At 39.3% G+C, this 16926-nt stretch overlaps 3 protein-coding genes across 3 annotated transcripts in view; 2 read left to right on the top strand and 1 right to left on the bottom strand.

Annotated features, from left to right (window-relative positions):
* The window catches only part of susd6 (sushi domain containing 6), a 30640-nt gene extending 27821 nt beyond the window's left edge, over nt 1-2819 (bottom strand). The window contains exon 1 of the mRNA XM_035678538.1: nt 2557-2819. The gene's annotated coding sequence lies outside the window, so the exon portion shown is untranslated. The remainder of the gene's footprint in view (nt 1-2556) is intronic.
* Nucleotides 2820-6138: 3319 nt separating this feature from the next.
* Nucleotides 6139-11606, top strand: acot20 (acyl-CoA thioesterase 20). Its single transcript, XM_035678965.1, has 4 exons — nt 6139-6224; nt 7103-7636; nt 7804-8006; nt 8715-11606. Exons 2-4 carry the CDS (start codon nt 7180-7182, stop codon nt 9303-9305), a joined length of 1251 nt encoding a protein of 416 aa, XP_035534858.1. The 5' UTR covers nt 6139-6224; nt 7103-7179; the 3' UTR covers nt 9306-11606.
* Nucleotides 11607-12852: 1246 nt separating this feature from the next.
* Nucleotides 12853-16926, top strand: part of gpr176 (G protein-coupled receptor 176) — a 10994-nt gene continuing 6920 nt past the window's right edge. The window contains exon 1 of the mRNA XM_035679039.1: nt 12853-13081. Coding sequence (XP_035534932.1) covers nt 12853-13081 — 229 coding nt within the window. The remainder of the gene's footprint in view (nt 13082-16926) is intronic.

Here is a 16926-nt window from a genome sequence, read left to right as displayed (position 1 = left end):
CCGGATTGCCGGAGTCGTCTGGACGGCGAATGCGGATTTTTTCAGAAACAATGACGTATTAGCCCCGCCTCTCTAGCCTTTGACCTCAGCCGCCGCCGCCGCTATTATATATAGGTTATATTCAGGTGATCACACGCCAACGAAAACACAGTGACGCCGGTTATATTCCATTTCTGCCAACAGAGCTAATAGACCCTCCTAAATGTTACACACTGGACCTTTAAGAAAGTGGAGGTTTTCACTGCATAAACACTGTCTGTTTAGTCTTCCACTTGGGGAAAAAACTATGCAACTCTCCACTTCAGACACCAGTGAGACAAGCAGCCAGGCAGCAGGCTGCTACTGCAGTTTTTCAGCTGCTCGGGGCTCCTGGAATGCAAAGGGAGCCAGGGAGAGCAGCAGCACAGGCATGTGTCCGGGAACAGAGAGCGCTCAGTGTGCCAAAGAAACAGCCGGGAGGAGATTTCCACCCAATAGGCCCCAGTGCTACTGCTGCTGGTAGAGCCCGCCTGGGCCCGCCGAGGGAGCCCAGAGACGGGGCTCTGCATGGCAGCACAGAAAGGACCCTTTGTTATGAAGTATTATGTAGTGTTAAGCCCCACAGCGCCCAAGCATCCCTCTGCACTGCTGCGAGTTAGGGGACAGAAAGATGGAGAAGAGAGAGAGAGAAAGAAAGTGGATGAAAGAAGAGAATAAAAGTGGAAACAGTAAAATGAGAGGAGCACTGTCGTATGTTATGTTGGTGAAAGGTGGGGAAGTCTGAGGATGGGATTGAAGCCAAGCACAGTTTTCTTATCTTTACTCACAAGATGTTTTCTCTAAGCTATGTTGTCAAACAGAAAAAGCCTCTGAATGCTGGACTGGGAGTTATAAAAGTCTCACTGCAGCTACACAATGGGTTTTAGATTGAGAACCATTAAAGCTGCACATTGTATATAGTTCCTCTGTGAAAGCCACAGTGTGTAAAAACAAAACATGTCAATCCGAACAATGGGGATAAAATGAGGTATTGTAACACTTCAACAAAAATGGACTGTAATCAGTTCTGCAATGAAAAACATCTTACGGGTTGAATAAAAAGATTTTTAAAAAGCAATATACGCTACCTCTAAATGTCGAAGTTACAATGTCGCCACATAAAGCAAAGAGCAAAGATCTTGTGGGCTGAATCTCCAGTGGAGCAATGACTAAGTGCAAACAACGTAGTGTTTGGACAGTTTTTAGATTTGGTCGGTGAACACCCTCCTGGTTGACAAAGTAGCCCGCTGTCAGGGCAATGTTCACCGACAGTGAAGAGGCAGAATTCATTTACTTTACGGATATAGAGCCTCATACAGGTATTGAGAAATTGTTTCTGGGTGGAATAGCCAGAGCACTATACGCTTACACATCAAGGTAGTAACTAAAAGCCAATGCTGTGGCAAAATCTGACATATGACAAATGTATTTATTCAACCCAAACACGTGGTAAACAGTGATCAAAACACTGGTCAGCCCTGATTTCAGTGCTCAAATGTGTTTGAACGCCCCTTTGTTCTCCATTATGGTGATAAGCAACAGCTCGCGTTGGACTTCCATGAACTTTGCTATTGTAAATGTCGTATCTTACCCAACCCAGCTAACAGGAAACGACTCAAAAAACTCTTACTGGAACAGAAGCGGTGGCGAGGGAACGGGGGAGGAGAGAGGTGAGAGAGAGAGAGAGAGTTAGAAAATGACAGCGTGAGGAATATCTGAGCGGAGAGACCCTCAAAACTCAACAACACACCCCTGAAACTGAATCAAACGCGGTCAGCTGCCTTTATAGCAAAGTCACACGCTTCGACACGTGCAACTGTACTGCGAGCTATTTAAACAAAGAGTGTGGTGGGCTGCCAGGACGACACACACACACACACAGGGACAAAAACAAAGACTAAACCAAAGCAACCTCATTCTCACAAAGTAACACGCTAATAACGCTACCCATTACATTTGTTAGATCTTTGTTTTCAGTCTGTGTCAGCATGAATAAATGAGATAACAGGCGACAACGTTATTTATTTATTTCTTTTTTAAAAACGTGACACTGCTACGTTGTTACTTATTATTGTTCACATGACCGAAACGCAACAACACAGTAAGGCTACAGCTGTTAACCGTGAACTAGCTACTCGAGCCGGTTTCCTGCTTTTACGTGTCTCGCTAATCACTTTGTCAAGCAGCTGATAAAGACTTATAACCAACTAAATACGTCATAAATATGTAACTAGCCAGTTAGCTCGGTGTTACCTTTGTGAGAAATGAACAGTTCGCCACTGGTCGCGGTTAGCTTAATTAACAACACACTTCGTTCAAAGGGGTTAGTTGACAAAACACAAAACTGACAACTCATTCTTCTCATTCACAAATTATTTAACGTCGCCCTTTAGTGTGGGCAACTTGTTTCGTGTTTTTAATTACACGTAATGAATAAATACAGGCTGACGAGAAGCGAAAGATAAGAGCAAAGAGATCTCGTAGTGGCCTATAATGTAACACACACACACACACACACACACACACACTCACACTCACCAATGTAAAGGTTAACAGCAGCGAGTCCTCCTCTCACTGCTTCAAATTCGAGGCATTAACGGTGGTAAAAAAACGGATACACCCAAACCAGACTGTGGCAAAAAATAACATGAAATAAATACAATGTTTTCGTCGACTAGTTCCCGTCAGCGCCGCTCTGTTGTTCCCTGTCGTTCCCTGTCGTTCCCTGTCTCTTTATTCTGGGTAGGTGTGCGGAAACACTCGCTGTGAGAACTCTACCAGCTGCCTCGCTCTCGCGCGGTCTCCATGACTACCTCGTTAAAAGGGCGGATCCTAATCTGTCAAGCCAACCGCTAGGGCTCGGCTTCAAAATAAAAGCACGGATTTTGGTAGAGGGACGGCGGGGGGAGAGAGACAAAAGAATCGACAAAAGAGAGAAAAATACACCCAATACATGTAAGCAATAAATGTTGTACATTTCTTAATTAGATGCCAAAAAATTAAAAATGCATGGGATATGGTGTACTTGCCATTATAGGGGATTCCCCATACATGTATAGTTATGTTGTGTGATTAGATGCATATTTTGGCTGCTGAATGGCTGAAATGCCAAACTGCAATAATCTAAAAATGTGTCGACCTCATTAGACCTCGACAGACAACCGTTTACATAAACAAAACCATTGCAGATAATCATAAATTGCAACAAAATAATGTTAATTACTTTTCTTAGTGTTACTATATTTATCCAATTATCTCTTGTAAGGTGACTATATGAATGTATGTGAATGAATGTAGTTTATATCACAATAACATGGCTATCTAAGTCCCTTTGTCTCTATACTCAATCATCATCTAATATCTAAGGTAAGCAAAAATGAATCTGCTCAGGCCTATTAACCTGTTTAACCACAAAAATTCAAATGCTAAATGCAAAATAATAGCCCATAGTGAACTGTAGCTATCTTAATGTGTTTTTGTGTTTTACTTTTTGACGTATTGATATTTGCATCCTGAGCTCTTTCAAACATCTGTTATCTTTAATGATGCGTTTTGTCTGCTTCCTGGCAAAAAAGAAAAAGAAAAACAGACTTGTTTGTGTGATTTGAATGTTCTAGTTCTCTAGTCTAGGGACAAACATGGAAACAAATTCAAGGCTATTATATTCTGGACAAAATCTGATATATTCAATCCATGTTGTTAGTCAACCAAACCAAACTAAAAGACTTATCTGCCAGCACAAATGCCATCTAAAAGGTTCTTACTGTGATTGCAATATCTTTTTCATCTCTGACAGTTCACACAAAGTCTTGGTTTTTGCCTCTGCCAGGATGTTTTTCAGACCTTCTGATATGGTTTTTCTTTGTAGTTGTTGCCACTGGAGAGAACACATCATCACAGTCTGCGTATGCATAAAATATACACTTAGATGACTCGTTAAACCGAAAAGCTGATAGATAAATAAATATGATATACAGTATGGGTATATTTTATTATATAATATACAGTTTTGCACTGTATTTACACAATGTGCTTGCAGATAGAAAGTAGAAGAGAATGTGTGGGTGGAAATGCTACTTTAATTCACTCAGAGGGGAAAGAAAGTGAGATCTCTCGTCACACTTAACCGCAGTTCACTGTGACCTTGCAAAACATAATGCGTCATTGCAAAGAAACATCAAAAGAGGCCGTCAAATATTTGAAATCCCTTGTCCTGGAGCGCTCCTATTTGTCTTAAAGCTAGAGATCAGAAAACATTGACTCAATAGCATCTACACATGTAGAGTAGTTGTTTCTACAGAAAATGAATACCCATTTATTTTCAGTATTGCTTTTCTGGACCCATAAAATATATAGGGCAGCTATGGCATCCAAATAAGGTTTTTTATAGTAAATATGTAAGATTTCATTATATTGTTTTAGTAGTATTTATATAGCCTACTATAAGTGACGTTTTGCTTTGGAAACATGATTGATTTAAAACTTCCTGCCAATAAAGCCAATTAAATTGAAAAACTGAATGTAGAGGAATGTTGAGGAGGACGATATAAACTGGCTTCAATGTGAGGATAATTTCATCACACAGTAATCCTTCCTTTATCCTCTTACATTTTCACTTCACATAGACGGTAATAAGTGGGCTGAGACAAACATTTTCATTCCACTGTATGGAACTCACACTGCCTTTAAGAAACTACATTCATATTGAAGAAGGAGAGACAATCTTTTTTATGGTGTAATATTTTTGTCTGTAGTGTTTTGTGAAGTTATTCTCAATAATTCCATCTGTATTTTACAGCTTTATCTAAGTTTTCCTTCTACTTTTACAGAAAGTGTAAGTCTAAATAGTCTGTCTCTGAACTTATTATGATGTTATTGCACTAAGTAAATGGTGTAAAGGTCAACTCCGGTCATATGTCATCCTTTCAGGGTTGTTTCAACGGTTATAGCAGGAAGGAAATCCATACCCCAGCGATGACTGAAGGTGCTTCTAAATGTAAAAGTGTACGCTGGGGTTGAAAGATGCCACAAGGCCTCAATGTCCAAAAACAGATCAGTTGTTAGTTAAAACCATAACATTTCATTTCATTAGCACAAACACTGTTGTCAGATGTTTAGTTTGTTGATTCTACATAGCTTGTTATTAAATCCACTTTTACTTTCACTTTCTTCAATTCCGGTTAAATTTGGCTCCGTCCCTGGTCTCTGCTTAGATTCCACTCCTGTCTTAATTTCCAACCTTTTTGCTAAGAAAGATTTCTCTCCTTTACACAAAATCGTCATGATCCCAAAGCTTCTGAAGCCCTAGCACTGGCAAACCACTGATTAAGAGGATCAAACTCCTGCTAAACACCTCGACATGTCATTGACCCCTGTAAGGAACCTCTGAGAGGACACTCACAGGTCTACTCTGGAGATAAACAAGAAGCAGATGAGCCCAGTATGCTTCTATTTTGCTCATTAATATGAAAACATATACAACAAGGTGGTCCAACATCTAATCAGATAATCTATATTAGGGGAAACATGTTGTGTAAATTAGTTAGTACTCTTCTTGTCTCACTGTGTTCACGATGATAACTCTAGGGCATACTTAAAAGAGCATACTATGTGGTGTTGGAAGATGAAAATTAAAGGTTAATCTTATACAGGAAGGTCGTCTTAACCTTTCAAGCGTTCCCAAATGTTAATATCCTGTGCCAATGCTGACATCTAGTGGCTGCTTCACTTTCCTACATAGGCTACATGTTTAAGTTCCTGAGTCGGTTATATTTGTTGACAAATTATTAAAAAATATTATCATTATATTTAATTTCATCTCATAGTTGAAGGTGGCTAATTCACTAACAGTATAAGGGATAACTTAACTTAAACTGTCGCTGGAGCCCAGGGTCAACTGGTAAATATATGGACCGTTTCATTCCACAGGGGGAATTACCTCCTGCTTTCCTTGTCGAAATATCATACATTTCTCTTTCTATTTCAGTTTTAATATATATACTTTGAATGAATCTTTTCACATACAATGAGTACACAAAGTGGAACACCAAATAAACAAACAAACACCAAAGGCAGCCAATTCAAAAGCCCCCCCCCTTTTGTTTGGCAAAGTGGTTTCGCCCAGTCGCTTCCTATTTATTGCTGCAGCTTCTGCTTTCACGGTTGTGTCACTTTGCATTGTAAAGCTCAGTGCTTCAGTAATACAGGTATGGTTTTCAGTTGTTCTGGCCGGTTGTGAGATAATATAAAGCTTTCTGACCCAAATGTACCTGTTGATAGTCAGTTTGTTCAAAACAAAGCCGGTAAACTAAAACTAGAATCAAAGTCAAATCAGCAAGGTTACTTTCTCGCTTACCGGGTAGTGTTATAATGAAACTGTCCCAACAGGAGGAATTCAACCACAGTGTGAAGTTAGCTTTCATGTTGTATTTTCTGTCTACTCGTCGCTGTTTTACTTGAACTTTCCCCCAGTTAGACATCACCATGTCCCTGAATATACTCTCCTCCATCAACTGAAGACCCTCACTGCAATTTAGCTACAGAAACAGCTTAGCTATAGCATGGTGCTCGTGTTACTGAGTTATAATTGTCTGTTTTTTTTTGTAAATACATATTTTATGTGCCCCTAAAAGTCTGTGCAGGGCCCTGTCAGTGCCTTTGTCTATTCAATGAAGAATATATCATGTTAGTGAGGTGACTCAGAGTATTTTGTGCCCAGGTTCAAGTAGACTCCTTACAGAGAAATATGTAAAAAATAAATAAATAAATAAATAAAATATAATAATAAATAATAAATAAAAAGTAAAACATAGCATGTGAGATCTACTGAAGTTCTTTAAATTTCAAAATAAAAGAGTTTAAGAACCTTTGGTGTGAATAAATCAACAGATAATGTACACAGAATTTCATTGTGCTGCATCAAATATTCCAATTAGAAGAAGATTATTGGATATTGGTGAAAATCAACAGTCTCACTATTTTGATACTGTTCTGTGATTTTTTTTTTACAATGATGAAGATTGTTTTTTATGCGCTCATTTTTTTGCGAGAGCTATGACAATTTAACTTTTGATTTCCTTAACAGATGCAGTGACAACATAGCAGTACTAAAATAAAGGCCGGAGTAAAACATACAACACTCAGCCATTACAGTGAGTTGAAATGGCTTACTCACAGATCCGCCTGAAGATTCTCCCCAGTGTTCGCTGTCTCTTCGATAAACTGGTGCAGGTAAAAGTAGAAGGACTTGCTCCTCACAAACCAGTTGAACTGAGGTCCAAACTAGTCGACGACAGAGGGGTGATTTTCAAGGCTTCTGCCCTGTACAAAGCAGATGAAACTGGCCAGGTGGATGTCTGCCGAGCACCCTCTCTGGGAGGAAGTTACACCGGAGTGGAGCCCATGGGTTTGTTTTGGTCCATGGCACCAGAGACTCCACACGGAAAACTGCTGAAGAAGAACGTGCTCAGCCCAACACTGGTGGAGATAGAAGCACTGAGCGGAGAGACTGGTGAGGTCTTAGCCTCTGAAACTAACGAGAGAGTATACATGACAGAGGGGATGAGGAGAATACCTGTGCAAGAGGGAAGAATACGAGGAGTCCTCTTCATACCTCCAGGTTAGTTGTGTATTAGAATAGAATAGAATATACTTTATTGTCTCCCAGGGGAAATTTGTCATTGATGTTTGAGTTGATGAGCACTGAGAAAGATACATAGAAATTGGAGAGATGGCAGTATTCTACTCAACTTTCCCTCTCCTTTTTTATTTCCGTGTTGTTTCCAGGAAAGGGTCCATTCCCAGGAATAGTGGATCTGTACACATTTGGTGGACGTCTAACTGAGCCCAGAGCCAGCCTCCTGGCCAATAAAGGTTATGTTGTTCTGGCACTGGCCTATTTTGGCTACCAGGATTTACCGAAAAGACCTAAAATGTTGGATTTGGAGTACTTTGAAGAGGCTGTTACATATCTGAGGAGACATCCGGAGGTTAGTACTGAAGATTAAAACAGTAAAGATAATCTTATTTATGATATTAGAATCTCCTTTTTATCCCCATGTTTTATGTTTACTTTGCCTTTGTACTTATTGTGCATATTGTTTGACTTCATGTACGTTATACATATACATTCTGTATAAAGTGAGCCTGTATCAGAGATATAGGCCCATATTTGTATTTACAGTACTATGTCAATGTTGCCATCTACTGGCTACTTGACATGGCTGTGACAGATTTTTTGAAGGTCCTTCTTTGCAAACTATGCATAATTAAGATCATTACGGAGTGGAAACAATCACTTAATTCATCTATTAGTAAATGGACAGATAATTAATATGAATTCTCAAATTCCAGCTTTTTATCATGAGAATTAGCTGTTTTCATTCATCACATGCAATAATAAACTTATATATATATTTAGGTTTCGGACTGTTTGTCAAGCAAAGGAAGACATTAGGGTTAGAGTTACCCAATTTTCTGACATGTTTATAAGTGAAACAAGTAATTGATCAATTAAGAAAGTAATCCGAAGATAAAAAAGTAATGAAAAATAATTGTTAGTTGCAACCCTAGTTTGTTCAAGCTCTGCTTTCAAGTTGAATTGAGGCATGGTTGTTATTTATTGATTTATTTATTAACTGTATATTACATCACATCTAAGGACATATCAGCTGTTAATTCAATACCTCTCTGTGCAGGTTAAAGGTCCTGGGATTGGCATCATATCAATCTCTCACAGTGGCGGTTTGGCTTTGTCGATGTCGTCTTTCCTCTCTGGGATCTCAGCGACCGTCTGTATTAATGGCTGCATTGGAAATACTGTGATTCCCTTACACTACAAAGACATTGTTCTACCTCCACTTTCCCCTGTCATAACGAATGTTAAAATCAAAGGCTCTGGGCTTATCGATATACGCGATGCCTTACCAGACCCTTCCTTGGAAGAGAACAGGGCGTCATTGTTTCCAATTGAACGTGCTAGCTGCCAGTTCCTGTTTGCCGTTTCTGAAGATGACCACAACTGGAACAGTGCTCTTTTTGCCGAGCAGGCTGCTGCAACACTGAGAAAACACAGCAAAGAGTCATTTAAGGTGGTGACATACCCTAAAGCCGGACACTTTTTGGAAGTCCCTCACATGCCTCATTGTCCGTCTGGGTTCCATGGAGCAGTGGGGAGTGACGTGGTGTTTGGTGGAGAGCCAAAAGCCCACTCTGAGGCTCAGCTGGACCTGTGGGACAGAGTCCAGGAGTTCTTCAAGAGCCACTTGGACAACAAGAGCACTTGTTAGCAAGCAATGCTGCATTAAGTGTGTCAAGCATCCCAGAATGGCTGTCCTTAGCTATGCTTTGCCTTGCCTTCAATTTCTAATGAATGAAATTGTTAAAGGGTTATTAAATGACACTGTATGAGTATTCCTATGTTGAGGCTTTGGTTTAATTACTCTCTAGACCTCATTTAGAAGCATGCCTTCAGTCCAACTGGTGTTTTTATTTTTTCCTTTTCCACAAGCTTACATTTGTATCGTGGGTTACACACAAGGTGGGAAATAAGCACCAGCCAAATGCTGGTAAAATATGAAAGTGGCTTATAGATAAACAGAAAATAATGATTTACTATCAAAAAGTTATTTTCCCACCCTGGTCACAAAACATTTATGCAGATTTAATTCTTCCTCACAGCAGATATTTTTACTCGTCAACACAAGTTGAGCTTAAACCGTTAGTCTTCCTCCACTCTTCTTGTTCCTACGGTTGTTTAGTTAATTAGGAGACATCTTGTGTCGAGCACAAAGTTTTTAGAAATAAACACAATTTGCATATTCATAGATTCTGTAATTTAGGAGTAGATGCCTTTTTAAGGTTTTTAATGTGGAAATTATACTTTTTTTTTTAAGAAAAAATGACAAAAATTGTTCAAGCGGATTTAGTACATGGGGCGGCTCCTTAGGTTTTCCACTGGGGCGAGGGAGGGAGGGAGTGAGTGAGTGAGTGAGTGAGTCATTACTGTTATTAATTACAGCTGGGCTTTTCCTACAATGACATGACAAATATTTCTGCTGTGAACCACCTGAATATCGCAGGTTCCAAACTAAAATGTCTCGGAATTATAGCCCGACTGATATGGCTTTTTTGAGGCCAATACGGTAATCTATTTTCGAGGGTGAAAATTCAGCTATTGCCTGTTATGTCTATGCGAAGGTACTCAGAAGGCTGCTTTCTTTAACTGATAACTTTATGAAAGAATATTTAGGCTAAATATTATTTAACATGTTAAAATAATTCAATATATAGGCTATATTGTCAACAAAAAGAATTAAAAAAATAAAATAAAAAAGCTAAAAATCAGTACTGTAAAAACCACAATCCTTTGTATAATACACTGGGAAAAAAACAGCATATTGGATTATATATATGCCGATACCGATACGATAATGATATTTTAGTGAGAGGCCGATATCGACTGATATATCTGTAAGGGGTTACTCAGAATGAGTAACATAATGTGTGCTTGGTTGGAATCAATCACAGATAATCTGGGATAACTTGAGCTCTGTATGTTTAACACTCCTTGTCTCTGTCACATGCAGTATTATTCTGAATTCCTAGTAATTGTGATTAGTTTAATTATTTGTGGTTGGAAAAGGGCTGCGTAATAATTCAATATTAGATTTGACTGACTTTGATGTGTGATATTATCATGCTGTGTTACCGTTTTTCAAAATAATGCTGTACAAATAGATCATTCCAAGAAGACTGGAATTAAAAACCAATAAATGAGTTAACTCGTGTTCAGCATAACAGTGGAGGGAAGTTAACTGCATTGAACAATAATGCGATTGTTGTACACGTGATTGTGCAAATATTTTTGCCATAGGATATAAATAGATATCAGAAATATTGTTAATAATAAAAGTAGATACCAATAGTTTCAGCCTGTAATAATCGCGCCTGCTCTTACGGCAATCAGTGTCATTGTAATACATAAACAGTCCAGCGGTCTCCCAGAATAACTACTATTTGTGCAAATGTTGGCATCTAGAGGCAGCTCAGCCTCCCTACAATTCTCTTTGATGTTCCTTACACATAAATATGAGATGTGTTTTGTCCCATACAACATAATGTGAAGCCGACTGGGAGGAGAACTTTCATGATGAAAGATTGTGAAACAAAAGCTTATATTTTATTTTAAATAACATTAATCCCACCGGTTTTATTCCCATGTTAAAGTTCAAAACCTTGGAATTTTACATGAAAGGCAGTGGATGGGAAGTGAATTCACTTTGATGATGTAAGTGTTTCTCTTAGGGATTTCATTAACAATGTAGCCTGCATCAAAGTAAGGACTCTGAAGTAGAAGACAAAGACGATTGTATCTCTTCCACCACATCCATCTTTATGAGGAAATCTTTCTAACTCACACGATGCAGGAAAATACTTTTAATATGCTGAGTCAGTCCTCTTAGCCTATTAAAATGTCAGGCATACTGTGCTGATTTAACAAATGTGAATGCCTGAAATATGCATTAGCACTACAGTAAGAATTACTTTTGTGAATTTCCCCAGTGTGGGATCAATAAAGTCTATCTGAATCTCTCGCTTCATTTTTTTTTTTTTTTACTAATTCCAGTCCTGTTCCAGATTGATTTATTGTACAGTGTTTCTATGAAATGTTTAAAGTAGTACTTCTTTCATACTTACTGCTGTGCACACTGATCCAGAGCTGTCTACTGTACAATGGGTCCATACAAACATGTCCCCAGTGCATCCACACTGGCTTACACAAAGGAGACTGCAATAAACTCACATTAATTAATGATTAAAACCAAGTAAATGATGGTTTACTGAGTTACTATATGTCCTCTCCTATTCTGGTATTTTCAGCAAACCGAAGAGGAATGTCACAAGCTCCTGTGAGAGGACAGACTGAGCAAGACAACCACAGGACTGTTGAGGGCAAACCTCATGTAGTCTGAAAACCACCATTTGATAGTGTGCCTCATTATAATACAATTAAGTAAATAGTTCAACAGGCTCTCTGGATATTCCCTGAAAGTATTTAGCAGGTTTTGTGTGTTTGGGTGATGACCTATAACTGAAACATCTTTATTACTGATGAGCCTAATTTTCCCACCCTTCCCTCCTCCCCTGCTTGCCATTCATAAGATTCAGTGGAGTTTCTTGGTGCTATAAGAAGAGGAGGGGCTCTCCTCTCCAGTCTTGCACCTCACGCTGTGAAATATTCAGTTGCAGGCTCCCCACACCAGTCAGTCTACCAATAAACAGCCTCTGACAGTGCGATTGGCAGCGGCAGCAGGAGTAACAGCCCGACAGACACAATATTTTTTTCCGGACGGCGAAATGTGATGGTAGTGTGTTCTCGGTGCTGCAAGCTTCATTCCCAGAATGGACACTTCGCAACCCGGTGTGGTTTTAGGTGCGCTGGGTGTCAGAGAGTAGCATCCATCCAGCCTCACTGCGCACGGATTGTTAGACTGATTTCTTCCATGCATCCGCATTGGGAAATGATGGGGCATGCAGCCTAGGCTGGTCATTTCCCTGTGCTCTGATGTATGATTATTACACCATGTTTTTTCCTAATTTAACATATCCACTGACAGAAAATCATCTCTTTGCTGGCAGCTGCTCGCATTGCTGTCTTACATCTTCACTGACATCTCTCCTGCACACAATTGTGTAGATTTTTTTCCTCCTTTTTTTTTTTTTTTGCAAGGCATCATCCCCACAAGAAATGCCTCTTCAGTGCTGGCTGTTGACATCCCGCCAGCCGTCTTTAAAACATATTTAAAACCCATCAGGATCGCGGGGTGAGCCGACATGGATAGTGGGAGCCGGGGTGCAACGGTCGGGGACGGTGCAGCCAATTTCACAGCAGCCCACCTCAGGCTGGATCTCCTGAACGCGTCGAGCCCGCCGACCCGGTGGGACAGCGGCTCACCTGCCGAGGAGACCGGGCTGGAAGAGCAGCAGCGCCTCCTCCGAGAGCAAGCCTACCGAGACTTCACCACCACCATTCAGGTTTTCATCCTCATAAGTTCGCTGCTCGGTGAGTCGATCCATACAAATGGACATATTGTGCACACTTGATAATCTTGCAGACGAGGCAAAACATAAAAACACAGCTTTAAAAAAAAAATTATAAACGGGTTAGTGTGATTAAGGCATTCACTAGCTTGATGTTTTCCATGAGCATCAACAGTTTGATTCCTAAATCTGGCTCAAGGGGACCTTCCTATGGGGACACCCTTTACGCCAGAAATATTACAATATCAGAGAAATTTGGAAACAAAACAGTAACCTAATCATCAATTCCTAAAAGACCCAGTATGGTGTCTTCTGTACCTGAAAAGGAGAATAGGATTAAGTAATCTTCCTCACTTTTATTGCCCAATGTCTGTGGGTCTTGCATCTAAAAAACACACTGTATATGTGAATATATGAATGACTGCTTCTCCAAAAACACAGCAAAAGCAATCAGTTTTAAAGAACATAAAGCTGTGAAAAAAACATAAAAGCAAATCTGATGTACTTTTACATCAAATTTGTTGGCTTCCCCCATCCAAACCACTGGTCAGTGCCAACTGCAAACAATCTCATTTGGCCACATCCTACCTAGTTTATGTAATGCCTTCTCTCCAAACTCTAAACATGCAGACTTTACTCCATGTGATGTCTTCCTATAGGATGATGATGCAGGGCATGGTGTGTTCATTTTTACATGTAACAGGTCATAACACTCCCTTTGTTCAGGCTGTACCTGGTCAGACCCACTGTACACATCCTCCATATGTTCATTATAACCAACTCCACATTCTTTTGTTATTTTGAATTACAGGGAAGTCAAGACAAACACCAGTTCTTTGGTTATTTTAAAACGTTCCTGTTAGCAGCCCTATAGCACTCCAGCTGCCCCATATAAGGATGCCCTGTGGGCTAAATTGGGTGCTGTATGGTAAACATAACTGGAGACCAAGTCATCTTGTTGCGTGTGTGCCTGTGAGTGTAATAATGTGTATCTGGTGCCTTTTTTTATTAAAACGAATTTTTCGGTTGCGATTCCATGGAGACATTTGCATGTTAATACTGGCTGTGGTGGTAAACTTGACAGGTTTTAGCTTCCTATTTCACTATAAAATTGGCAAATGTTAGTAGCAATAAGGTACTGTACACATTTTGAGCTTCTCTCAACCTGAATCTGTACTGGCTCTGTGACAAATATTCCTGCTTGTGCCAGTAGAAGCACAAGCTGCTGATGATGATGGCAGTGAGGAAGGAGCCGTGTGAATTGATGGACTGCACCGGCACATCAGTCTCACACAGTCCTGGCTTTGACATCCCCTCCATCTTACTGGCAGCCAGAAACATAGTCCTCCTGCCTAATATGAATGTGTTATTTGTCACAAATGTGGTTGTAACATCCATCTCCTCACAGCGCTGTTTGGAAAAGTATGGACTCAATTAGGACTGGACTTGCAGCTGGCACAAATAGTTTAGTCATGATATAATACGGTGAGACTGACACCAAAACTGGCAAAAAAAATGACCAAATGACTATTGCTCTGACTCGATACCACCTCCTGCTGTGCGGTGCAATGTGGCAGGGAAGCATGACATGAGTGGCTGTGAAAAATGGATGTGTGCCACCATAGCTCAAAATGCCTACTTCTTTCTTATCTGTTTATTGTATATTGTACATGGCTTGGAAAATATATAATCCATCTATTTTGCTTTTCAAACAACCGCATTTGTATGAATATGAATAAGTAAGAAATGCAGCAATAAAGACTCACTGGCTCTATGAATATAAGCTAAATGAAAATATAAACAACAACACAGACTGTATGACCATTGATTATGGAAAGCAAAAGTACTGTCACTGAATACATTAAAGATTAAAAACACCATTCAAACACTCATTGCAAAGCTGATTGGATGCTGCAGTTGTTTCCTTCCACCTATACAGCAACATCAATTTATCAGCAGGCAACTTGCAACCTGATGCCGAATACATAAATAGCCCAAAGAATAAATCATAAAAGTGACAATGGTCCAGAGGGCTGTCTTTGAGGTTTAAATTTTTAAAATTGTGTGTTGTGCTTCGCATGACATTAAAAAGGTTTTTTTTTTCCACAGTAAATATGCCAAGACTCATCTTTTTTGATTGTCAGACAGCACTTACTATCAGGGATGCACAAGATATGTTGGCTCCATCATGAAGGCACTTTTGTTGCTCTGATGCGGGTGTGATTTAATTTCTTTCTATCTCCAATAGGAAATCTCTGTGGGTGACTGAAATGGCAGCAATTTTCTTGTGGAAATTGTCAATGTGTTTGAGCTATTCAAATCTTCGACAGACCTTTGATAAATGCAGCCAGGATTCGCATATATGCTCTTATGTCTAGGTCAAATAATGTACGATACTTTAACACAAATAAGAAACCCGATGCAAGGGCATGAAAAAGTAAATCAATGCTGTCTGTGTGATTTATTTGAATGTGACACAGATGTGTAGAAATGAAAAGAAAAATGGGATATATTATTATTATAAACTACACTCTCACATAAAAGGTCTCAACTTTGCAGTAAGTAGTGCTCATTCAAATTGTAGCACTGATGTGGATGGTTGGGACTGTTGTTAGTATGTGCACTGGTGTTAACCTCATATTATAAGCTAAAGCTTTCTCCCTTTGACCCCTTTTACAGTACATTTCCCTAAAATTTAGTCTGACATATTTGGTATGTTTGGGATCTCTACTAGAATTTAAAATCAAGTTTTGAGTTTATTATGTTGTAGTTTGTTAACACAATTATTAACTCTACCGATGAACCAATCAGAATAAACGGAAGTAAGCTTAGAGGTGTTAAGAGGGATTTTTGAAATTTTGAGAGAGCCATAGCCGTTACCCCCAGCCTCCAGTCTTTATGCTAAGCTAGGCTAACAGACTGCTCTGTAGGCTAATTAATGAGAGTCAAACTGTTCTCATATAACCCCCAGAAAGGAAGCAAATGTGTATTTCCTGAAATGCTGAACTATTCTTTTAAATTCAAATTATTCCTAGTAATTAGCACAGATGATTCTCATTTTTTTGTGATAAAGCACAGTTTAGAGTTTGACTCTAAATCTGATTAAGTCGCCACAGTGTGCATGGCAGCAGCTAATATGACTTATTGTAATCACGTGCGTGAGGAATTACAGCACGTGGCCTATATCTCTATTCCTCTGTTGGTTACCATTCATAAATAAGTCTTTCATTGAAACTGTATAATTATAACACCACAGGGATGCAAGTAAGAAGGTGTTAAGCATGCTAATAATGTTTCACACTTTGAGTTTTAACAGCACATGTTTCTATGTTTAGGCACCTGGATGACACTTATTTCAGATGACAGCAGTTTATTAACACCAATCCAGAGATGAGTTACTTTCATGTGTGTGATGCAGAAAACACAAAGCATTTTTTGATGTATTGGGGTTTTTCATGCTACCTGTAGTTGGACTGCCATTTGTTAAGAGGAAAAAGCAATCATGTATAGTGTTTGCTCTTTCTCCCCATTGGCTGCTGTGAGCATGGTTTCCAAGGTGTTCCTCAAGTGTCAGGTGAGTATTTCAGGCACAAAAGGGCGACGTTATTTTTACAGACAATACAAGCTCCCAAAGTCCCAGTGTTGCAAGGACACTTTTTTTAATTAGTTACAGTTATGCAAAGCATTCATAATGTCTACCAAAATGCATATAGTATGTAATGAAATCTATACCTTTTGTTTCTTCTTTTTCATTTTCACCATCAGTACATCATTACTTTGAATTTGGTGCTAATTAAACTAAGATGGTAAACGCTAACCCTGCTTAGCATCAGCATGTTAACATTCTCATTGAGACCATGTTAGCAT

The sequence above is a fragment of the Morone saxatilis genome, unplaced genomic scaffold (assembly GCF_004916995.1).
Source record: "Morone saxatilis isolate NCDOM2014 unplaced genomic scaffold, NCSU_SB_2.0 Contig7, whole genome shotgun sequence".
Taxonomy (NCBI): Eukaryota; Metazoa; Chordata; class Actinopteri; family Moronidae; genus Morone; species Morone saxatilis.
The sequence above is the reverse complement of the archived record's forward strand: the minus strand, read 5'-3'. Positions and strand labels throughout refer to the sequence as shown.